The sequence below is a fragment of the Phragmites australis genome, chromosome 9 (genome assembly GCF_958298935.1).
Source record: "Phragmites australis chromosome 9, lpPhrAust1.1, whole genome shotgun sequence".
NCBI classification, from domain to species: domain Eukaryota; kingdom Viridiplantae; phylum Streptophyta; class Magnoliopsida; order Poales; family Poaceae; genus Phragmites; species Phragmites australis.
In genome coordinates this window covers 17,291,646-17,316,974 of record NC_084929.1, presented here as the reverse complement: position 1 = coordinate 17,316,974, position 25,329 = coordinate 17,291,646, and the positions used below count along the sequence as shown (strand labels likewise).

General features: G+C 47.2%; 2 protein-coding genes across 2 annotated transcripts; both read left to right on the top strand.

Moving 5' to 3' along the window:
• Positions 1 to 782: 782 nt before the first annotated feature.
• On the top strand, positions 783 to 1,493 carry LOC133928036 (22 kDa alpha-zein 4-like). The gene has a single exon (XM_062374328.1). It carries the CDS (start codon positions 783 to 785, stop codon positions 1,491 to 1,493), a length of 711 nt encoding a protein of 236 aa, XP_062230312.1.
• Positions 1,494 to 22,321: 20,828 nt separating this feature from the next.
• LOC133928035 (22 kDa alpha-zein 4-like) lies at positions 22,322 to 23,032 on the top strand. The gene has a single exon (XM_062374327.1). The coding sequence runs from the start codon at positions 22,322 to 22,324 to the stop codon at positions 23,030 to 23,032; it is 711 nt and encodes a 236-aa protein (XP_062230311.1).
• The last annotated feature ends 2,297 nt before the right edge of the window (positions 23,033 to 25,329 follow it).

The window sequence follows — 25,329 nt, the reverse complement described above, 5'->3', positions numbered from 1 at the left end:
GTTGTGCGTTGTAAGTCACAAGTCATGCATTTTTTACACCCGGGCCACCCTTCACGATTCGGAAGATCCTAGTTGGGATTAAACCTAACCTATTGTGGTGGGATCACATTTAAGATGCATGCACAATTTAATCCCTTAGTGACCTAAATGGATGACAATCTAACAAGAATGGCGATCATGAGACCTTGGTAAGCCAACTCAATCTACCTCCCGCTTAGGTCACAAATAGTTAGATACCTATCGAATTAACACAAATCTCTCAAGGAAAAAACTTGTTGGATGTGAAATATTTCTTTTGTGAGTTACACTTATGGAAGTGGAACACATTATACATGTTGACAAATTCAGTTCAAAAAGGTTCTAGATCGACATGACAAATCACAAAATTACAAACTCACTTTTAACAGAAGAAAACGAATTTTAAGTGGCTAAGACTTTCACACACGTGTAAAGTTAAACTCAGCATACCTCCTTTCCTCATGTATCAAGAAATACTAACAAAAAGATACTTTTGCCAAGCACTAGTACAAATTATCTTGTCAGTACATTTCCTATACTTACAAGAAAAGGGATCAGGAGATGTCGAAATCGACTAGATACCATGTCATCTCTAGCTTATCTAGCCTATAACATGAGTTCCAGCAATGGCCAACACCTTGTGGAGCTACATGATCACTCGTGTGTATAAATAGGGCCCAAATCAGTCCTTTGTCTATCACTCATACCATTGACAACGAGTAGCAAGGTAGAAAGTGAAATACACCTCCAAAATCTCGAAACCAATGGCAACCAAGATAATTGTGTTGTTTGCTTTCCTTGCTCTTTCGATAAGTGTCACTTCCGCTGTTACATTTCCGCGATACTTCCCATCGGTGAGTGTTTTGGGAGCGACACACCCATCCGTGCAATACAACATACTACAGAATGAGCTCGCTGTAGGCATCTCTCCCTCATCAGCTGTGATCATCCAACAACAACTGGACTTCCTACGTCAGCAAAGTTTGGCGCATCTGACAATACAGGACATTGCAGCGCAGCAGCAGCTCTTCAACCCACAGGCCCCAGTGAACCCTGCGGCCAACTGGCGGCAGCAGCAGCTCTACAACCTGCTGGCCATGGCAAGCACCACCACCTACTTGCAGCAGCAACAGCAGCAGGAGATCTTCAACCAAGTTGCTGTGGTGAGCCCCATAGCCAACTTGCAGCAACAGCAGCAGCAGCAAATCCTTAGCCAACGTGCATTGGTGAGCCCCATCGCCTACTGGCAGCAACAACAGAAGCAGCAGCAGCAACAACAACTCTTTAACCAACTAGCCACGGCGAGCCTCGTCGCCTACAGCCAGCAGCAGCAGCAACAACAACTCTTTAACCCACTGGCCCTAGTGAGCCCCATTGCTTACTGGCAACAAGAGCAGCAACTCTTCAACCCACAAGCCTTGGCGACCCCCGCTGCCTATAGGCAGCAAATCTTTGCTAGTGGTGCCTCCCTCTAGATTATATATGAGTTGTAATCTAACAATAAGTTTCACATGTTTGGGCATGTGACTAATTAGAAATAAGAAATAAGAAAAGTATTGGATAAGATATGGCATCCTTTGATCTTTTTTATGCAAGTATGTTTCGTAATTGTCTGTGCCATAAAATTAAGAATGAAAAACTATAAATCAGATATATAGACCTAAGATAGATTGGAATAAGTATATATTACACATACAAATCTTGTGAGGTGGGTGTTACTGGGTACCTCTAAACCAACTAGCCTTCAGTATGTCTAAATTTTCACATGGTTATATATATTGTTGCCAAGCATCCAAGCCTAGTAGTTGTAGAGAGACATCACCATTGGCGATAAGATTTTCATAATATGTCTCGCTTATATGAAAAGTAAATACTAAATAGGGTAGTTATCTTAAAAACATTTAAAATAAGCATTTATAGCTAGCTACCTTTAAAGTAGAGAGATCATTGGAGATTGCTATCTTACCCAAACCTACCACATTTGCCTTAGAGTTATCACCAAAGGTGACTTTTTCATGATCTCCCACATCATCTTCTAGTGAGGTGAACATCTTTACATTATCGGTCGTATGTTGTGTGCATCCAATATCAAGCACCCAGTGCTTACCACCGGCTTTGTAGTTCACCTACACACATGGATCAAGTTTTTTGTTTAGATACCCAACAAAGTTTGGTACCTTTGAAGTGACTCACAAGAGCTTTAGGCACCCAAATTTGCCTAGGAAGCTTTTCCTTAGATTTAGTTCCAATGAATGTAGCCATGGCTTTCTCACTTTTAAGTTTATGCAATAGAAAATGGTGATCATTGAATGTAGACTTGTACTTAGAAGGCAAAGTAGGAAGGGGTGACTTGTGTGGTGACCGGTGACTTCACAATGTTGGCAATATGAACCAACGTCCTTAATGAAGCAATTGTTGATCTTCGGTGACTTGATGATCTTATCCACCAGGTTGGGGAAGCGTCCAAGGCCTCTCTTGTTGTAGTACAATGCATTCTTCATAAGAATTTCCTTGTGCTTGTACCCCCTAGTCAACCGGGCCACACATGAATTGAGATTTGCAATCTTCTCTTTGAGCTCTTGCTCCCTTGAATGGTTAGTCTTAGAAGATGATATACTATCACAAGAAGAGGAGCGTGGTATAGCAAGAAGATCATCACAAGAAGTAGACGCATTGACCTTAACAACATCAATAGTGGGCAATTCATTCATGCTAGGATCAATGGCATCATAAGCAAACTCAAGTTCTTGATATTTGCATTTCAAGTCAATATGCTCAAGCTTTTGCCTCTTGCTACTAGCCTCAATAGACTTGCTAGATGTAACTACTTCATCATGTTACTTAAGCACATCATTGTATTTAGCAAGCAACTCATCATGATTAGAACTAAGCATAGCATTAGCATTTTCAAGAGACTTGATTTTAGCTTTTTGTTTCTTGATGATAGTAGCATAGTCATTAATGAGCTTAGATAAATCATTAGGAGAAAGACCATCATCATCACTACTACTACCATCATCCTCACTACTCACCTTGTTGTTACCTTTTGCCATGAGGCAGTGGTGGAGGTAGAGCTGGATCATCATTGGTGATGACGAGGCCCGCAAAGTTGTTATCTTCATCATCGCTTGAATCATCACTTGAGCTTTTGCCAGAGACCCATTCACCAATAATATAGGCTGTTGGAGCAAGAGATCATCTTGTCCCAGCAAGTACAGCGGAAGTTTCTTCTAAGGAGGAGACTCAAGCTTGGAGACAAAGTTTGAGAGAATGGAACACCATAAATGTATTGATAGTAGAAAAATGGATCGGTTTGGGGGAGTATCATAGTGTGGTTTAGCGCTTAGGTACCTCTGTGTCTTGTGTGTTGCCGTGAGCATTCTCCTCTTGACCTCTCTTTCCCAGATGATCACGACCCCTTATTTATAGGGTAGTACATAGCTTAGTGTACAAGTTATCATGATGTACCAATATCTAGGACTTGGCTGAATTACTGGATCTTATCCTGGATAACTACTTTTTACCCTACATAAAAGAAAAATATCTATTGTGGTAACTATTATGGTGCCTGCCCCCTGAGGGGTGAGCCGGTTGCAAATTGGGGCCGGGCACCGCTTTGTCGGGGGTGTCAGGACGACTGCTTCTTTAGGCTTCGGAAGGCCGCATGGGCTCTAGAGGGGTGGCCCAAAGGGGTCCGCAGCCTCCGATGATAAGGCCTCCTGCTGAGAGTCCAGAGGCCGAAGGCTCTGGAGGGATTTACTGTAGCTTCGAGTCTTCGGAAGGCCATATACGTGCCAGAGAGGTGGCCCGAAGAGGTCCGCAGCCTCTGGGAATAAGGCCTCTGTTGATAGCAAAAAATGGCATGACCAGGTTTTTTGTATATACCGGATAGTCTGTGATCAATGCCATGTCATCACTAGACAATCCGATGCTTATAGTTCGATTTCGGCCAGAAGAAATGCTTTTTGAAACAAATAGTCCGATGAGGGGCTCATTGAACGCTGGACTATCTGGTGCTTATAGTTGGAATTTGGTGCCGTAAAACATGCCCTCTATATAAAATAGTCTGGTGAATGATACAGTGAAAACGTCGGACTATCCGGTGTGTAGAAGATCAATTTGTGCCGAAAAATTGCTTTGTGGAAGAAATAGTCTGGTGGAGATTCCGGGGTATCACTGGACTATCCGGTGTATTGAAGGTAAATTTGCACCAAAAACTTGCTCGCTGGAAGAAATGGTTCGGTGGAGATTCCGGGGTACCACCGGACTATCCGGTGAGAAGAAGAAGGTTTTTAGCCGAAAAATGTTCTCTGGTGAAAATTGTCCAGAGAGGTCTTTGATGATCGTCAGATCATCTGGTGTGTTCAAAAGGAAAACTTTGCAAAATTTTGCTCTCTGCAAATATTGGTCCGGTGACATGCTCCAGTGAGTATAAACATGACGTCAAAATATCCGGTGTGTGTAAGACCGAGTCTTAGAGTTTCGGCTGAGTGAACTCACCGGGTGGTCCGGTGTATTGGAGTTTGTTCTCATTGGACCATCCAGTGTTCAGTCCGAAACTGAATCAAAGTGGATTTGTGGATTTGTTCGGATCTCTTTCGTGATTTTGGCTGAACAGAGCGTGTTTAGGGTTGGAATAGAGTCCTACTTTGATTCCATAGGGTCAAGACCATACCCCCCTTATAAATAGAAGAGGGGTGGAGGCAGATTGCATATCCATCAATCAATCGCATCTATTGCATCTACTTTTTGTTTAGCCTTTACTTTCTTGCAATTTACGATTAGTTCTTCACTGCTACTTCAAATCCCTATCATTCGGGTGATCGTTCTTTATCGATTTGCTCATAAATCATCCGAGCGGCGATCTCCAAGGTTTCCGGTCGAAACCTTTGCTTGTTTGCTTGTAAACATGTCACGTGTCACTACGAAAAGTGACAACTATCCTTGACGGAAATCGTGTTGGTGAGGTGTTACCTAATTCTGTGCTAACACAAATTGGCGACTCCACTAGGGACCGACGGTTCTCCATCAACATCCATACCTAGGGTTTCGGCGTCGACACCCTTTGTACGCTGTTGCGCCATGTCTAAGGAGGAGGGAGCCGAAATCAACATGGACAATATCATCTCACCTACGCTTGAAGAGCTTCCCGAGGAGGATCGCCAAGCTATTGAAGCTCAAAAGCGGGAGGTTGAGAAGATGATGCTTGCATGCTATCAGAAAACACGTCAAGGTGTCATCAAGAGGGGCGATCCGATTTCAATCATCCACGGCAAGCATGAGGTAAAGACCGATGTAAGTGATTCTACTCATTATTTCACAGAGCACATTGCGCATATGGTAGATCAGTCTGTTGGTGCTGCTATGTTCAATAATTCTGAAACATTGGTTAAAAGTCTAGATCATGTACTGTCTAGTCATGTTAGGGCTTTGTTTATTGAATTGCAAGATGAAAAAGGTAAAAAATAGCCCCAACTACATGATGCTAGCACCACAAATTCCAACGATGGTAATCAATTTCAGACAACACCATTAGTTCCATCGGCACAATTTGCAACACCTTTGCCTACAAAACAAAATATGCCAATGCAACAAACTCATAGCCAACCCAATGTTGGTCCGGTTGGTATGGTAATGCCTCCATTTAATACATTGAGTACTAGCAAGCTGGAGGTGTCCTCATTTGTTTTTCGGGTTCCGACTACTTCATGTAGCATAGCTAGTCTGGTTTAGTACGTGGCCAATAGCCGGGCTGCTGAAATTTGAGCAAGTATGCCATTAGTTCCTTACAACACCGTGGCATATAGCACACCTCCTATACCCCCACAAGGTACCAGCATACCCTATGGTCCATTGTCGGATACTTACTTCAATGTGCCTTCACAAAATACTCCACATATGCAACACTTGACTTCACACTCTCATGATACGCCACAACAACAATCTTTTGGGCCACAACCACAGCTAATGCGTCATCCAATCAGCCTATGGCCGAAACACTTTTTGGGCATGAAAGCATCAAAGAGCAAATGACTAATATTTTGAGGGAACAGTTGGGGCAGCACTCAAAGGTGAATCATGTGGTTATCAAAAACCATACCCTAATTATTGTGACACAATTCCATATCCATGTGGGTTTAAGGTCCCTGATTTTGTTAAGTTCAACGGGAAAGATGGTAGAACATGACGTCAGAAGTCCATCTGGTTCGGCGTTGCTAGGGCCTTCTTCCAAATTTGTTCCAGATTTCCGACCCAACGAAGTCCATCTGGAACCTTTGGGGACCAGCTCGGGTGGTGGTCCGCGACCCTTCGGGTTCTTAGCTGCTTGTCACACCTGGTTTTAACGGCCAAAACCAGATGCAACTTATGTGTGCCCAGGAAGTTCAACACACATAAGGACGTCACAAGTGAAGTAAAAAAAGCAATACTTTAATAGAATAAACGTTAAACTCTTATAGCAATTAACATAAGGATGAAACGGAATAACTAGTTTACTGGAGTTATCATCCTATAGGAAAAGAATTTATTGCACAATCACTGTGTCAGACTTGACAACATCATTGCGCAAGATTTAAGATGTGTAGGGCATACCAGACTTCACTGACTAGGCTAAGGAGAATAATGTGCCGCTAACTTGGCATGCTATGCAAGTAACATTTTGGATTAAAGAAGGGATACGCTGAGATATAGTATCGACCACCTATGATGGATCAAAAAGGCTGAAGGTTGTGCTTCTAGGTTAAGGATACTACTGGTGACTTTATGTAGCGGTGGTGGTTCGGGTTTCGTCGGAGATGGCGATCGAGCATGTGGCCACAAACATCGATGTCGGCTTCAGTGGTGTTTCAGTGAAACGAGGGAAGCATGGCGTAGAACGCGGATAGACTAACTCAGCGGTATGGTTGGTTTTGTAAGGGGTCATCCGAGGTAGTGGCAAAACAGCGATGATTGCTGCTAGGTTTGGTGGTGACCGTGAATAGATGCAGGAATGAGGACGCTCGCGTTGCCAGAGATTGGCTATGAATTTTGAGGAACCGTTGAAACAGAGATGTTCATATATCTGGGGAACACAATGCTATGGCATATTTTGGGTAGATCATCCACTGAGAGGAAGAACGATCAACGGAGATGAGACTGGTGATGGCTGCGACATGCTGTGGTTGGCAATGGCTGTCCCACGGTTGTCCGCGACGGCCATGACCGTGGCGGTGTAGATCAGGCTTTGGCTGGGGCTAGGGCTTGGCTAGGGACTTAGTATGATGATAAAACAGTAGTAAGGGAGGAGAAGAAGGGGTCCTCACCTTGCTTTAATCTGTAGTACTCGAAAAGATCTACAACTTTGGTAGTCATTGGAACTTCTGAAAATGCTATCTTGAGCAAGATTGAGCAAGATTGAGCCTAAAGACACTTTAGGTATATCTAGGCTTGAGAAAAAAACTTTTGCAGAGAAATTTGAATAGGGTTTGAATTTGAATTGAGCTTGGAGTGAATTTAAAAGAAATAAAAAGGATGAGGTTGAACAAGAATATGAGTAGATAAGGAATTTGATTTTGGATTTGGGTAGAATTTTGAGAAAGACGAGAGACATTGACTTTAAACAAAGATTTAGATAAGATTTGAATTGAACTTGAGAAGGATCAAGTATGATCAAGGATTGAATAGATGATGAATTCAAGGATTTTCAATTCCAACCATTAAGATCCTTACCTTATTCACTACTGAGTTTTGTAAAAACCTTTACAAAATCTTTTTCACTCAAAACGCCAAAGAGAAAAAAAGGGACTCGAATGTATTTACCTGACTCCTAACAAAACTCAGCATGCAATGCACACAAAATAATAACCTATATTAATTGATTGATTCCGAAAATAGGTTTTAAACCTATACTACTAGAGAAGCTATTCAATAATCTTAGAAAATTTCAGAAATTTGAGAAATCTGAAAATCAGGGTGTTAAACTGCGGCCCAGCTTCGGAGGCGATCCATCTAAAGCCTGACTATAGTGTGTCAGATATAAAGCCAAAGGCTAGACGGGAGAGGTGGTCCTCAGCCCCCTCAATCCTTAGCTGCTGCCCAGCTTCAGATGAAATCTGTCTGGAGCCTGGCGATGGTGCGTAGGAGGTAAAGCCGAAGGCTAGATGGGAGAGGTGGTCCTTAACTCCCTCGACCCTTAGCTGTTACGTGACTTTGGAGGTAATCCGTCCGGTGCCTAGTGATGGTGCGTCGGTGGTGAAGCCGAAGAGTAGACGGGAGAGGTAGTCTTGAACCCCCTAGACCCTTAGCCGCTGGCTGGCTCCAGAGGTAATCTGTTCAAAGCCTAGTGACGGCGTGTCGATGGCAAAGCCAAAGACAACACGGGAGATGCGGTCCTCGACCCCCTTGGCCCTTAGCTGCTGCACGGCTCTAAAGGTAATCTGCCTGGAGCCAGGCGATGGCATGTCAGAGCTGAAAGCTAGACGGGAGAGGGGGTCCTCGAGCCCCTCGGCCCTTCGCCACTGCCCAGCTCTAGAGGTAATCCATCTAGAGCCTGGCGATAGCATGTCAGGGGCGAAGCTGAAGACTTGATAGGAGAGGTGGTCCTCGACCCCCTCGGCCCTTAGACGCTGCCCTTCTCGGGAGATAATCCATCCAGAGCCTGGTGACAGTGCGTCGGAGGTGAAGGTGAAGACTAGACTGGAAAGGTGGTCCTCAACCCCCTCGGCCCTTAGCCGCTGCCCGGCTCCGGAGGTAATCCGCCTGGAGCCTGGCGACAGTGTGTCGAAGGCAAAGCCAAAGGCCAGACGGGAGAAGTGGTCATCGACCCCCTCGGCCCTTAGCCGCTGCTCGGCTCCAGAGATAATCCATCCGGAGCCTAGCGATGGCGCGTTGGAGGTGAAGCCGAAGACTAGACGGGAGAGGTAGTCCTTGATGCCCTTTGCCCTTAGCTGCTGCCTGGCTCCGGAGGTAATCAATCCGGAGCCTGGTGACAGCGCGTTGGAGGCGAAGTCTAAGGCCAGATGGGAGAGGTGGTCCTCGACCCCTCGGCCCTTACCCGTTGCTCAGCTCTGGAGGTAATCCACCCGGAGCTTGTGATGGTGTGTCGGAAGCTGCTGCGGTTGTAGGCATGTCATGCAACAAGAATTCCTTATGACAGCATTCCTCAGAGTACCGCATCTCCACCTCCGAGGACATCCCCCGGGGCATGTTTTCAACACTACTAGGGCTATGCAATGCCTTCCAGGACACCTTGGCATAATCTGCCCTCTGGGTGATCGAGGCATGAGGCGTAGCTATAGGCGTGGGTTTTGCATGGTTATGTACTACTTAAGTTTTGCAGTCTATTGCTGGCAATAAGCAGCTAATTGCAGTGTAAGACATAGCTAGGTCAGACGACTATTCATATAAATCATGTCAAATGAAGATGTAACTTAAGTTATACTACTCCAACAAATTTTGATCGTACTGTATGAAAGATAGACCAGCTAGGTAAACTATCGATAGGTAATAGTGGGCATACCTTTGCTAGAATAAGGCCTCTATTATGAGGCTTAAAGGCCTCGAAGCCTATGGCTAGGCTGGGAGAGGTGGTCCTCGACCCCCTCGGCCCTTAGCCGTTGCCCAGCGCTAGGGGTAACCCGTCCAAAGCATAGCGATAGCGTGTGTCGGAGGTGGAGCCGAAGCCTGGTCGGGAGAGGTGGTCCTCGAACCCCTCTGCCCTTAGCTTTGCCTGGCTTTGGAGGTAATCCGTTCGGAGCCTGGCAACGGCGTTCTCCTACTTAGTCCTCGTCGTTGGGATATTGCACAGGTGTTTGCGGAGTCAGTGGCTGTGGAGCGGGGTTAGGGGCTAGGGATTTGCCCGGGAGTTTGCCCTAGGCTTCTGACCCCTGTGCCATCCTTCGTTGGTTCCCTCTATGGCCAAGTATCCTGCTTGTCTTCCGAGATACTCCTCACAGAAGGTCGTGAGGGTTTGGGAGTCGTTGGTGTTGTGGCCGTACCTTGGTCCGTGCAGGATGCACCCGTATGCCTCCGGGGGTATCGGAGCTTGTGGCTAATGTTGAGGTCATTGTAGAGGGCCGTGTGTCCTGGAGCCTGTGGTTTCCCCATGGTCTCCTTTCCTTTCTGGAGACCATCGAGGTTGTCCAGTGAACTGGTGTTCAGAGCTAAAGTGACTCCTAGTACGCCTCCCTGGACGAGGTGGACTTGAGGTCTTCTGCGCGCAGTTGGCATAACGAGGGCGGCGTCGGGGGCGCTGGTGGGTTTTCCACACTCCGGAGCCTTGTGCCTCCTCGGAACCTTCTTTCGCCGGAGGGGCCCGAGGAGGACGCTGGGTGGACAGATTCTCTGAAGATGTTGGCTCGCCCAGGGCATCCCAAGTGCTATCGAAGGAGATACCTTGGGACCAAGTCCTGGTCGGAACATTCCTGGGTTTGACCACCTAGAACTACTAGAAAGCAACCTGCTTGGCTGCAACCTCGACCGCGACCTCTCTTGGTGCAACGAGGTCTTCGTCATGAATAGGCTGGAAGGGCTCTATGCCGTCTGGAGTTATCATACCGACCCAAGGTTCTAGGTCGGTCAAGGCCTGAGGAACGCCATCCCATACGACAAATGGGTTGGAGGGTACACGTGGTTTTTATGGCTGAGGCAGCCACGCATATGGCTGCATGGTTGCAATGCTGGATATGGCGGCCAGCGCATTGGTGGTTTTTCTGGTGGATTCCTACCTCTCTTTAACACTTCTGTGTTCGGATCCCCATGGATGGCGCCACTGTTGGAGCAAGATATCATCTTGCCCCAGCAAGTACGGTGAGAGTTTCTTCTAAGGACGAGACACAAGTTTGGAGACAAAGTTTGAGAGGAAGGAACACAACAAATATATTGATAGTAGAAAAATGGATCGGCCTGTGGGGAGTATCACAGTGTGGTTTAGCGCTTGGGCAGCTCTGTGTCCTATATGTTGCCTTGAGCGTTCTCCTTGTGACCTCTCTTTCCTAGATGACCACGACCCCCTATTTATAGGGTGGTACGTAGCTTAGTGTACAAGTTATCATGATGTACAAATATCTAGAACCTGAACGAATTATAGGGCCTTATCCTAGATAACTACTTTTTACCCCATGTAGAAGATAAATATCTACCGTGGTAACTATTGTGCTGCCTGCCCCCTAAGGGGTGACCGGTTGCCAATTGCGGCCCGACGCCGCTCAGTCGGGGGTGTCAGGAGGACTTTCATCGCATTGGGGTGTCAGGATAAGCACCACTGGCACTAGCATTAATCAACCGTCACCTCGCGTTATGTCGGCTACAGGGGGGTGTCCTTTTTTCCCTGATATTATCTCCGAAGGCCGACTACATCTTTAGGCTTTGAAAGGCCGCATGGGCACTGGAGGGGTGGCCTAAAGGGTTCCACAGCCTTTGGGGATAAGGCATCCTGCTGAGAGTCCGGAAGCTGAAGGCTCTGGAGGGACTTGCTGTAGCTTCGAGTCTTTGGAAGGCCAAGTACATGTCGGAGAGCTGGCCCGAAGGGGTCAGCAGCCTCCAGGGATAAGGCCTCCTACTGAGAGCCTGGATGCCAAAGGTTCTAGAGGGACTTGCTGCAGCTTTGAGTCTTCAGAAGGCCACATACGTGCCGGAGAGGTGGCCCGAAGGGGTCCGTAGCCTCCGAGGGCTAGGCCTCCCGCTGAGGGTCCGGAGACCGAAGGCTTAGAAGGGACCTTTGATTGCGATCGTCAACCATTATCCTCAGGCTGGTCTATTTTTCCCTAACATAGGCCATGCATCCTTCACCCTTCTTTTTGAAGAGCTTCTTCTTCCTCTTTTCTTGATCCTTCTTCTTGTGCTTGTCCAGATTCTCAATTGCATCAATCTTCTTAGACTTGTTCTAGTTTCTCTTGTCGGGATGAGGGTAATCATATGATATATGACCAAGGTTACCACAATTATAGCACTTCTTCTTGTCTCCGCTACCATACTTACCAAATTTCTTTGGGCAAAATTTGTTCTTCTTGAGATCATAGTGATGGGAGTTTAGGTTGTGCACCGTTTTGGGCAAAATTTGCTCTTCCTGGGATTAAATTTCTGTGTCACTGTTTTGGATCTTGTCGGCTCTTGTAATCATGTTGGGGTCGAAGTCTAGGTTGTGCACGTCTCTTTCCACAGCTGCACAACACTAGGTTGACCTTCTCACTTCCCCCTATATATATACACAGTAGCCGTCATAGTTTAGGCTCGGGTTTGGCTTATATTATTTTGTTTTAGATAGTTTCACCATTTATCAGTTTGTTGAACCCACCGATAGGCACCTTCCTCGAGACTCTACACCATTCGACCACTAGTGCTCTTGACGAAACGGCCACCGCCATCCTCCGGATCGAAGCCACGGACTGGAGGGCTCCCCTCCTATCTTTCGTACAAGGAACAGAAGAACCGAACGACCGATTGTGCTCCATCGCATCCATCATTGCGCCAGGGGCTACCGTCTCATAAATGGCGCCCTTTACAAAACAGGTATCTACGCTCCCCTCCTTCACTGCATTACTAAACAAGAAGGAGCCAACCTCCTTCAGGAGATACACGAAGGCCTTTGCGGCAATCATCTAGCGTCTCATGCCCTAGCTAGTAAGGCACTTCGCCAGGGGCTCCATTGGCCTACGATCATTTCCGATGCAGAAGACCTCGTTCGCACATGCCAAGAATACCAATGGATGGCTCGCCGAAGCCACCGACCCCCAACTCCCTTGCAACCAATCGCCCCAGTCTGGCCCCTGGCTCATTGCGGTATGCACCTCATCGGTCCATTCCCCCGTGCCAAAGGCAACTTTCAGTACGCAGTGGTGGCATTGGAGTACTTCTCCAAATGGGTCGAGGCCGAACCCCTCATGGCAATCACGTCAAAGAATGTCCAAAAATTCTTCTGGAAGAACATAATCTACCACATCGGCGTCCCGCGACAGCTCACGGTGGACAACAGCACACAATTCGACTCCGGGCCTTTTAGACAATTCTGCGATGACCTCGGCATCAAATTATGCTTCGTAGCAGTTCAAGACCCTCAGTCCAATGGTTCCGTCGAAAGGGCAAACGACAGCATCCTCTCTTGTCTAAATCGCCGCTTCGTCTGCTTAGCTCGAGGCCTATGGGTCGAGGAACTTTCCAAGGTTGCACCACTGTCATGCGGGCCACCGGGTTCACACCCTTCCGCCTCCTGTATGGAGACAAGTCCATGTCCCCCACAGAGGTCAAGGGGTCCTCACTCAAGGTACATCTTCCACAAACTAACGGAGGAAGGGAGCTCTCCCTCGACCTCACCGAAGGCACGTGCCTCCATGCCATTCAGAATCTCGATCACTACATCAAGAAAGCTAAGGCCTGGGACGATATGAGGGTTGCACCATGAAACTTCAAACCCGGTGAACTAATACTTCGACGTGCCCTAGCTCCGGGAAAGTTGCGCAACAAATGGGAAGGCCCATTCCTGGTCCTCAAGTCTAACAGGCCCGGCTCATACGGCCTGCCCGATATAGAAGGGACCTCCTCGAACACAGTTGGAATGAGGAGACCCTCCGCAAGTACTATGTGTAGGGGGCCCTAGGTTCAGTCCTCTCCGAAGGTACAAAAAAAAATCCACACAAAACCCATGAAGACACCTACTGCAACGCAATGGCCCTCGAATCTCACACTATGTGGCCGCTAAGCAGCCATAGGATGCGAAGGTGCTGGGATAAGGGGCACAGGCGAAGCGTCGATATGATCAATCATAAAAAAAAGAGAGAGAAAGAAGGAAAACAACAAGCTAACACAATGCAAGTTATACATACATAACATACAAAGAGTTTTTGCATACAGCTAGCCGTTTTACATCGAATCTGTGCCCAACAAACTTGCTAGCCTGCTGCGCCTCCTTGTAACACTACGGGAAGATGAGGGTGCCCGACTGCCACGCCTCCTGGGAACACCGCGGGACCTGGAGAGTCGTCCTTGGCAACTACACACAGGAGGCCGACACGAGCCCCCTCCGCGAAAAGAGCTACTGCCTGAAATAGAGACTCAGCCTCGGGAAGACAAAGGATCTGCTGGAAAAGGATGTGAGTCGAAGGTCGAGAAATCTAGCTCTTCCTCCTCCTGCCCCTCCAGTGAGGCCTCCATGGCTTGTACCTCCTCCATCTTCATCTCGTCTAGAACTGGCTCAAGAATTTTTGAAGGCACTCTTCTATCCGAACCCTGGGGAAGGACAAAGCGTTGTCGGGAACATGAGCCAACAACCTCCCGGGCTGTTCGAGCTGCACACCAGTCATCCTTTGCAACAAAATATACATCCAGAGCAAACACAAGGTGATCCTCCAGCTCGACTTTGACCAAGACATCGGAGGCCACCTGCGGATCAATACGCCCCTCAAAATCGCGGGGCATAACGTAGCGACTCCATTGTCAAACGGATGGAATAACCCCTGATGCTCCGGACGGTCTCGATCCCTCCCCGAAGGCACTATCCAAGATACATATGATGCCTCCTTCGGCCTCGGGCCACCATACCTATACACGCAAATCAGACTCCAGTTAAACTCAATGGCACAAACATTCTAGAAACATACCTATACACGCAAATCAGACTCCAGTTAAACTCAATGGCACAAACATTCTAGAAACAACACAGGCAAACCACAAGAAGACAGATGTGGTTCCATCAAACAAGGAAAATCCCATATACATGAAGCAAAAGGGGGTAGTCAACATGCTAAAACTTTGCCCCCCTCGGGAAAGAAAAGAAAACAAAATACAGCCTGCGGTAGAGCTACACCTCTAGAGCATCCACGCAGGGAGACTGCTCTGGCAGGGCAATAGCGCCAGATGACGAACCTCCAGAGGGCCACGCTGCGCCTGTGGGCTCCGTATGAAGGGTCGGACCTCCCAACGAAGAATCCGGATGAAGGCTCACTGAGGCACCCGGAGTCACTTGACCTACCATGTAGCGCAACGTCATGCTCCAGCCATGCTTCGCCCATACGCCATGGCGGAAGCTCTCCAGGGCTCGCGAATCTCTGCCGGAGGTGCCTCTGGCCGAAAACCCTCGACCACAGAGTCCGGCACATATCGCTTCAATGCTTCGAAGGGACCAACCCCCGCTTGGTGCAGCAGGGTCAGCTGAAGCATAGCAGCCACACGAGCGCTGGACCTCACATAGACCTCCGAGGCTCTAACCATGACATTCGTGGCAGATCGAAGCCAGAAGAGCGGCATAACCAACGCCTCCGAGTCGGAGGGTAGTGGCGGGCACCGAACCCCAAGGCCGCTGAAAGCATCAGAAATAATCCGGGCCACCTCCAATGCAAGTACATTTAACTGCTGGCACTTTGAACGCAGTGCCCCCTCCGATACCCGAGCCTCCTCCAGCTCTCGCTGCACAATACCCACCACCGTCCAAAGGGTGTCGACATCACCTTCAGTGGACACACGGGTTGCATTGGCCGCATCAGCAAACTCCCTTACCTCCCAGAGGTCTTCGGCAGCTTTCTGCGCCTCAACCTCTGCACGCTCACGAAGCGCCATCTCCTCTTGAAGACGACCCTCCGCAGACTCCGCCCGCTTTCGGGCCTCTTCCAAGGCCTGGTGAGGGCCCTAAACCTCGTCACAGGCCACGACAAAGGCCTGGTACCCCCACCTCCCAGTGCTGTCATCAAAATTACTTGCTACGAGGCACAACAGAAGAAGGAAAAGGATAGAATGAGCTACTCAGAAACAAACATCGGACCCGGCAAATTGTAAACAATACTACTAAGCTGAAGGGCCACCGCTACCAACCGTGCCTCTAGTTCCTCCAAAGGACGCTGGGCCAATGATCGCTCGACCTCTCCACTCCGGAGAAGAGAGGAGGCCGCAGCGAAGGCCCTTAATGCCTCCGAGCGCAGCATGAAGTCATCCGGGGTCAAGACCCCCATGCCAGGGCCCCCGTCGACTGCTCCAAAGGGAGCCTCAATAGAGGGCATGGTGTCTCTAGCACCAGCCACCAAGGACAGGTCACCAATTGGCTCGGGGCTCTGCAGAAACGAAGCCACGTCCCCCAGAACGGCATTTAGAGACCCCTCCGAATGAGTCCCCAATCCCTGCTGGGCCTCTGGGGCCTTGGGGGGTGGAGTCAAGGACGCATCCACCTCGAGGGTCTCTAAAAAAAATGAAGGAAACACAAATCAAGATCCCGATGCACGACTGAAATAGGATATGGCTAACGAAGCAAACAACACCCTACCTAGTTCCTCCGAACCTCTTACAGGAGGGCCCGTAACATCCTTGATGTCTGAACCGATGAAACCAAAATCATAGTCCACGGAGGCCACACCTCTTCATCGGCTCTGGCCATGACCCGTAATATCCGAGGAGACACGACCCTTCCCCCGGTCATCAGCACCAAACTGACCCTCGCCTCCGGACTGGTCGCTCACGCTCCCAACCCTCCTCACATGATTCTTGCGAACCAGGGGCACCTAGGACGACTCGGCAATTGAACCGGTATGCGAGCCTACAGAGACAGATGGCTGCCGGGCATGGATTATCCTCGCACGGATTGGGGGGATGCACGCGCTCATTTTCTAGCAACCTTAGGCTCTGGAGGATACCATCATGCCGGAGCCCCACTCTGAGATGAAAGTAGACACGGTTGTATCGCTCCTAGATCTGTGCTAGGACCACCCATCGCTCGCGCTCCATGTAAGTTGGGGGGCCCAGGATCACCTCCGTGATCTTCGCCGCGCGCTCCTGCGGGAGGCAGCTCTCTGAAAGAAAAAGAATGCTCACATCTGCAGATCAAAAACCAAACTACAATGAGAACTCACCAGCACAGACGGGTGGGCCAGAGTACAACTTTGGCCATTCTTCTTCACCTTGCTCGAAGACGCAGTTCCAGCCCATCTGAATGGGCCGAATGCGCAACATGGTGAACTCCTCCATGAGGTCATGCATGCTCATCTTTTCAGCCACCCTTCGGAGAAGGGCCAGCTATATGGCAAATTGATTGTCCGTAATCCCCATCTCTGGCTCCAGAACATACCCAATATCCTGATTTTTGGAGTGAAGGGGTGATGCAAGGCCGACATTGTAATAGAACCATTGCTGCAACCAGCTGGTATACCACCAACCATTGATAGCCTTTGCTGGGAAGGCATTGTGATACTGCAGCTGTATCTGGAAATTGACACGCCCGAAGCTGTGGGGCCTCTTGGTTCCCTCGACCTTCATCAGCTTTGGCTGGCAGCTCGCAAAGTGGAGGGCCACGAAGAAATTCGCCCTCCATTCGCACCCCTCCTCCCGCATGGCCCATTTGAAGGTGGCTAGGCGGGCAATGGCGTGGAGCTGAGGAAGCTCCACATAGAAGTGGCGAAGCACCTCCTCGAGTAGTGACACCGAGGGAAAACCCAGGCCTGCCTTGAAGAAGGCCTCAAACACCACAAGCTCAAGGGCCAGAGGCTTCGGGACCTCTTTGTCCAGCGGAGGTCGAGCGACGGCTCTAGAGGGAATCTTCCCCTCCCTAACCATCCGATCAAGCTCCTCATCACCGATGACAGATGCCCCCAACATGGTGGTTTGCTGGGGGTGACTTATGCTAGCACGCCGGAGCTCCACCCCTGGCAGTTGCCCCATCAACGACAGGAACCAGTGACACCTGAGGGTCCCCCGCCGTTGCTACTCCAGCAATCTCACTCACCGCCTGAATTTCGGCCCCACCTGGGGTACTCGAGCCAGCCATACGAACCACAGGAGGATGGCAAAAGACGCTGGATTACAAGAGAGTGGAAGAGTAGGGATCAAAGGACGACTCGCGGAAAACAAAAGATGTTGGATGTTGAAGACAAAAGGTAGATGGGAACGAGGAGCTAGCAAAAGGGTCACTCTGGGTAATCCCTCTCCTTCTAAAAATAAGGAGCAACTTGCCCCACTAGGTGGCGGGCGCATACCCAGTCCTTTCACCTGCTAGGCCAAATCATGGGGGAGTGGAACTGACACCCATGACCCCCCAACGACAAGATGCCACGCATCCCACATCCCCCTGACGGGGTGAGATTGTGCCTTTCCCCAGGGCGCATTCAATGCCCCTGTCACCGACGTCATCAAACGTATCGTTCCAATCACTCAGGTCGAACCTTCCAAGATAAACGAAGCAATACTTGGGACCACGAGCTGTCAACCACATGCTAGGGACCATCGGAGGCCCTGCCCTGAAGGAACCGTGGGCCCGATTGCTCTGCTAGCCGCCCTCGCGAGGGGCTACTGTTGGGGGTCATTGTTAAGGACCCCCGACGGCCCCTTGGCATAACCAGCCCGAGCTCCTGAAGCCCAGCGCCCCGAAACCTCGGTCTCCCGAAGCCTCAGTCTCCTAAAGCCTTGGCCTCCCGAAGCCCCGGTCTCCTGAAGCCTCGACCTCCTGAAGCCCCGGCCTTCCGGAGTCCTGCCTCCCAGAGACTTCACCCTCCGGAGCCATGCCTCCCGAGGCCCCCATCTCCAGCTGTTCAGGCTGGCTTCCCAGAGGCTACAGGGTGAGTCTTCAGGCCACAGGAAAGATCTGCCAGAAGGGGAGCACCGGTCATACTTTGCCTGCAAGGAGGTGACAGCATTAAATGCTTGGGCTGGTGGACGCCGCTCTGACACCCCGGCGTAATGGAGGCTATCCTGACACCCATGACAGTGCGGCGCTAGACCACAATTGCTGACCGGCTGGCCCCCTTCAGAGGACAGGCACCATGATGTTACTACGATGGATATTTATCTCCCAGGTAGGGTAAAAAGTAGTTATCCCAGATAAGGCCTAGTAATTCGATCGGATCCCTGATATTTGTACATTGTGGTAACTTGTATGCCAAGCTACGCATGGCCCTATAAATAGGAGCCCTAGAGGCGAGAGGGCAGGAGGGCACAAAGGTGAAAAAACACTAAGTCACGCTGTGATACTCCCCCAGATAGACCCATTTTTTCTACCATCAATACATTCATAGTGATCTTTCCTCTTAAACTTTGTCACCAAGCTTGAGTCTCCTCCTTAGAAGAAACTCTCACCAAACTTGGTAGGGCAAGATGAACTCTTGCTCCAGCACCATCTTTTATCATAGTTGCATAGGACCATTGTCATATTTAGTTGAGCCATTATCATGATCATCATCCCAAAGCAAGGCTAAGCATCATCTACCCTTTCATAACAAAAACCATAACCATGGCGACAAGGATGACGAAGGAAAACTAGGGTAAAGCCTAACTCTTGGGATTCCTAGTAATATTATTAGCATGCATGTGTGTAAATCAAAATATTTAGAAAAGGGGATCAATATGGTCAAGAACACAACTTGCCTTCACAAAACTCAGTTCTGTCTTCAAAGTCATTATCCTTCTAGCTCCTTCGGAAAATTGGTGTCTACTAGCAAACATGAGTGAAAAGGCAACACATAAACAACAAGATCCAAAAAGAACCAAATAGAACACAACAATCATAATCACACACAAGATTACATTTTCTAAAAAAATTGGAGAAAGAATAGGTCAAATCGGACCTACAGCTGACAAGTTACGGCTTCTAAAAGACTAAAATATGACAAAAAGATTAACTACAGGTGAAACTATGTGATTAGGAAATTTTCTAGAATTTTTCGGAGCAATGTTTGATTTTCTGGGACTTTCTAGGATTTTTTCTAGAATATATTAGTATTTATTTGAATTCTAAAACTATATAAAAACATTAAACATAATTAAATAACATTAATAAAATTAGTTTCCAATTTAATCCTATTTTTAGAACTATTTTTGTACTGAAAAACAAATTATTTCATAATATATATGGTTTATGATGTCCGCATAGAAAATAAAACAAATAAAAGAAAACAGGTGCTGACTAAGATTGCTGACTTTACACACTAATCTGACGTGGATAGAAATGTCGGTGGCTGAGGTGGCTGGGTGATGTGGCCAACTAATTGTGTTAGGGCTCACTGACGGCGACGTTAAGGCTCATTAAATCTGTTCAAAATGTTTGTTCTAATCTAATCTCAACTATTCTCTATTGATTCTACGGCTAAGATGTTATCGCACCCAACTCCGGTATGGTTTGCTGCAGCGGTAGCTTTGGGACAGCGGCGGATGGCCGGAAAACTCTCCGTAGTGAGTTCTCGTGGCTAGATCACAAAGATGTGCGGCAAAACAAGATCAGGAGGTCAAGGCGAACTCACCTAGGCAACAAGTCATCGTCGGTGAGGCTCTCTGCAGCTTGGTGTTGGTGGGCAGCAGGTTTGACCATTGGGACTCAGTGTAGAAGGCATTCCGGCGGCCGATTAGCTTCAGTATGATGGGCAAAAGTTGCAAGGTGCTTCGGGAAGGCTTAGGGGCTCTTCTATTTAAAGGTTGGGGCATCAGGGTGTTCGGATTCAAGTCGTCTAGGGTTTAGTAGTCTAGCAGTAACACGATGCTTATCTCATTTGAATTGCACTTGAAAAAAGGTTTAATGGGAAATAGAACTAAGAGAGGCAGGTGTATCTACCTGAGCACCTTCCAGATGTTCACGCAAATGGACTTAGTCCAAATTAACTTGAGTTCATCTCGGCCAGTGGGTTTAGCTCGGATTCGATCCTATAATTGAGTTGAGCTTTACAAGACTAGCCGGGCTATGTATTCATGAGGACCAGATGCACTCATTTGAGGGCTTCGAAAAGATCTCCTGGTCAAGCGTGGTCGGATTGCGCATGGCGGCCATCTCCGTTTCAAACAAGGAACAACGAGTGGGAGAATCCGGCCAGAGGAGGAAGAAGGCGTCGACCGCGTGCTTCACATAGGAGTTGGGCCAGAGCTGCTAGTTACGGCCCAAGATAGAAAGAGAAAGGGAGAGGGGAAAGAAAGGAGATGGCCAGGCTATCTCGGCTGTATGTATGTATGTACGTGTGTGTATGTATGTATGTATGTATGTACGTATGTATGTCACACAAATTAAAAAAGAGCTAAACCCTTTGCAATTGTATATGTGAATATATACATATATGTATACATACATATATACACTTCTTTATGTTTTTATTTAGCTGGTTATTATTTTCTTTGTATAAAAAATAAAATTCTATTTATGTTATGTAATTGGGCTGTTACTGCTAGTCATGCAACAACATCAGCCTTCTCAAGTGTTGGCTTGTGAGGTAGTGGAGGAGAGACCAACTCCGTGGTGTATGAGCATTAGCTGGTGGTTGCCAAGTTGTCATTTAACGCTGGGAACAATGAGCACACCATTGTAAAGACAAAGATGTTTGAGGTGTGTCACAAGCTAGCCGTGCTGGAAAAAATAGAGACAAGGGAGTCGCGATCCGGACAGGGTTATACAACGATTTATGGCACTCACAATTATTGAAGTCACACCACAAGGTTGCGCATACACTAGTAAAAAAAATATTATCCCGGTCTTATTGTAACCCACATACCAGTCGATTTTCGAACCAACTAAAAGAAAGCAATTGTGAAAATCATTGCTTTTCTTAGTCAGTTCATGGCTAGAATTGACCGGGAAAATCATTATCCCACACCTTATAGTTGTGCGTTGTAAGTCACAAGTCACGCGTTTTTTACACCCGGGCCACCCTTCACGATTCGGAAGATCCTAGTTGGGATTAAACCTAACCTATTGTGGTGGGATCACATTTAAGATGCATGCACAATTTAATCCCTTAGTGACCTGAATGGATGACAATCTAACAAGAATGGCGATCATGAGACCTTGGTAAGCCAACTCAATCTACCTCCCGCTTAGGTCACAAATAGTTAGATACCTATCGAATTAACACAAATCTCTCAAGGAAAAAACTTGTTGGATGTGAAATATTTCTTTTGTGAGTTACACTTATGGAAGTGGAACACATTATACATGTTGACAAATTCAATTCAAAAAGGTTCTAGATCGACATGACAAATCACAAAATCACAAACTCACTTTTAACAGAAGAAAACGAATTTTAAGTGGCTAAGACTTTCACACACGTGTAAAGTTAAACTCAGCATACCTCCTTTCCTCATGTATCAAGAAATACTAACAAAAAGATACTTTTGCCAAGCACTAGTACAAATTATCTTGTCAGTACATATCCTATACTTACAAGAAAAGGGATCAGGAGATGTCGAAATCGACTAGATACCATGTCATCTCTAGCTTATCTAGCCTATAACATGAGTTCCAGCAATGGCCAACACCTTGTGGAGCTACATGATCACTCGTGTGTATAAATAGGGCCCAAATCAGTCCTTTGTCTATCACTCATACCATTGACAACGAGTAGCAAGGTAGAAAGTGAAATACACCTCCAAAATCTCGAAACCAATGGCAGCCAAGATAATTGTGTTGTTTGCTTTCCTTGCTCTTTCGATAAGTGTCACTTCCGCTGTTACATTTCCGCGATACTTCCCATCGGTGAGTGTTTTGGGAGCGACACACCCATCCGTGCAATACAACATACTACAGAATGAGCTCGCTGTAGGCATCTCTCCCTCATCAGCTGTGATCATCCAACAACAACTGGACTTCCTACGTCAGCAAAGTTTGGCGCATCTGACAATACAGGACATTGCAGCGCAGCAGCAGCTCTTCAACCCACAGGCCCTAGTGAACCCTGCGGCCAACTGGCGGCGGCAGCAGCTCTACAACCTGCTGGCCATGGCAAGCACCACCACCTACTTGCAGCAGCAACAGCAGCAGGAGATCTTCAACCAAGTTTTTGTGGTGAGCCCCATAGCCAACTTGCAGCAACAGCAGCAGCAGCAAATCCTTAGCCAACTTGCATTGGTGAGCCCCATCGCCTACTGGCAGCAACAACAGAAGCAGCAGCAGCAACAACAACTCTTTAACCAACTAGCCACGGCGAGCCTCGTCGCCTACAGCCAGCAGCAGCAACAACAACAACTCTTTAACCCACTGGCCCTAGTGAGCCCCATTGCTTACTGGCAACAAGAGCAGCAACTCTTCAACCCACAAGCCTTGGCCACCCCCGCTGCCTATAGGCAGCAAATCTTTGCTAGTGGTGCCTCCCTCTAGATTATATATGAGTTGTAATCTAACAATAAGTTTCACATGTTTGGGCATGTGACTAATTAGAAATAAGAAATAAGAAAAGTATTGGATAAGATATGACATCCTTTGATCTTTTTTATGCAAGTATGTTTCGTAATTGTCTGTGCCATAAAATTAAGAATGAAAAACTATAAATCAGATATATAGACCTAAGATAGATTGGAATAAGTATATATTACACATACAAATCTTGTGAGGTGGGTGTTACTGGGTACCTCTAAACCAACTAGCCTTCAGTATGTCTAAATTTTCACATGGTTATATATATTGTTGCCAAGCATCCAAGCCTAGTAGTTGTAGAGAGACATCACCATTGGCGATAAGATTTTCATAATATGTCTCGCTTATATGAAAAGTAAATACTAAATAGGGTAGTTATCTTAAAAACATTTAAAATAAGCATTTATAGCTAGCTACCTTTAAAGTAGAGAGATCATTGGAGATTGCTATCTTACCCAAACCTACCACATTTGCCTTAGAGTTATCACCAAAGGTGACTTTTTCATGATCTCCCACATCATCTTCTAGTGAGGTGAACATCTTTACATTATCGGTCGTATGTTGTGTGCATCCAATATCAAGCACCCAGTGCTTACCACCGGCTTTGTAGTTCACCTACACACATGGATCAAGTTTTTTGTTTAGATACCCAACAAAGTTTGGTACCTTTGAAGTGACTCACAAGAGCTTTAGGCACCCAAATTTGCCTAGGAAGCTTTTCCTTAGCTTTAGTTCCAATGAATGTAGCCATGGCTTTCTCACTTTTAAGTTTATGCAATAGAAAATGGTGATCATTGAATGTAGACTTGTACTTAGAAGGCAAAGTAGGAAGGGGTGACTTGTGTGGTGACCGGTGACTTCACAATATTAGCAATATGAACCAACTTCCTTAACAAAGCAATTGTTGATCTTCGGTGACTTGATGATCTTATCCACCAGGTTGGGGAAGCGTCCAAGGCCTCTCTTGTTGTAGTACAATGCATTCTTCATAAGAATTTCCTTGTGCTTGTACCCCCCTAGTCAACCGGGCCACACATGAATTGAGATTTGCAATCTTCTCTTTGAGCTCTTGCTCCCTTGAATGGTTAGTCTTAGAAGATGATATACTATCACAAGAAGAGGAGCGTGGTATAGTAAGAAGATCATCACAAGAAGTAGACGCATTGACCTTAACAACATCAATAGTGGGCAATTCATTCATGCTAGGATCAATGGCATCATAAGCAAACTCAAGTTCTTGATATTTGCATTTCAAGTCAATATGCTCAAGCTTTTGCCTCTTGTTACTAGCCTCAAGAGACTTGCTAGATGTAACTACTTCATCATGTTACTTAAGCACATCATTGTATTTAGCAAGCAACTCATCATTGTTAGAACTAAGCATAGCATTAGCATTTTCAAGAGACTTGATTTTAGCTTTTTGTTTCTTGATGATAGTAGCATAGTCATTAATGAGCTTAGATAAATCATTAGGAGAAAGACCATCATCATCACTACTACTACCATCATCCTCACTACTCACCTTGTTGTTACCTTTTGCCATGAGGCAGTGGTGGAGGTAGAGCTGGATCATCATTGGTGATGACGAGGCCCGCAAAGTTGTTATCTTCATCATCGCTTGAGCTTTTGCCGGAGACCCATTCACCAATAATATAGGCTGTTGGAGCAAGAGATCATCTTGTCCCAGCAAGTACAGTGGAAGTTTCTTCTAAGGAGGAGACTCAAGCTTGGAGACAAAGTTTGAGAAAATGGAACACCACAAATGTATTGATAGTAGAAAAATGGATCGGTCTGGGGGAGTATCATAGTGTGGTTTAGCGCTTAGGTACCTCTGTGTCTTGTGTGTTGCCGTGAGCATTCTCCTCTTGACCTCTCTTTCCCAGATGATCACGACCCCTTATTTATAGGGTGGTACATAGCTTAGTGTACAAGTTATCATGATGTACAAATATCTAGGACTTGGCTGAATTACTGGATCTTATCCTGGATAACTACTTTTTACCCTACATAAAAGAAAAATATCTATTGTGGTAACTATTATGGTGTCTGCCCCCTGAGGGGTGAGCCGGTTGCAAATTAGGGCCCGGCACCGCTTTGTCGGGGGTGTCAGGACGACTACTTCTTTAGGCTTCGGAAGGCCGCATGGGCTCTAGAGGGGTGGCCCAAAGGGGTCTGCAGCCTCCGATGATAAGGCCTCCTGCTGAGAATCCGGAGGCCGAAGGCTCTGGAGGGATTTACTGTAGCTTCGAGTCTTCGGAAGG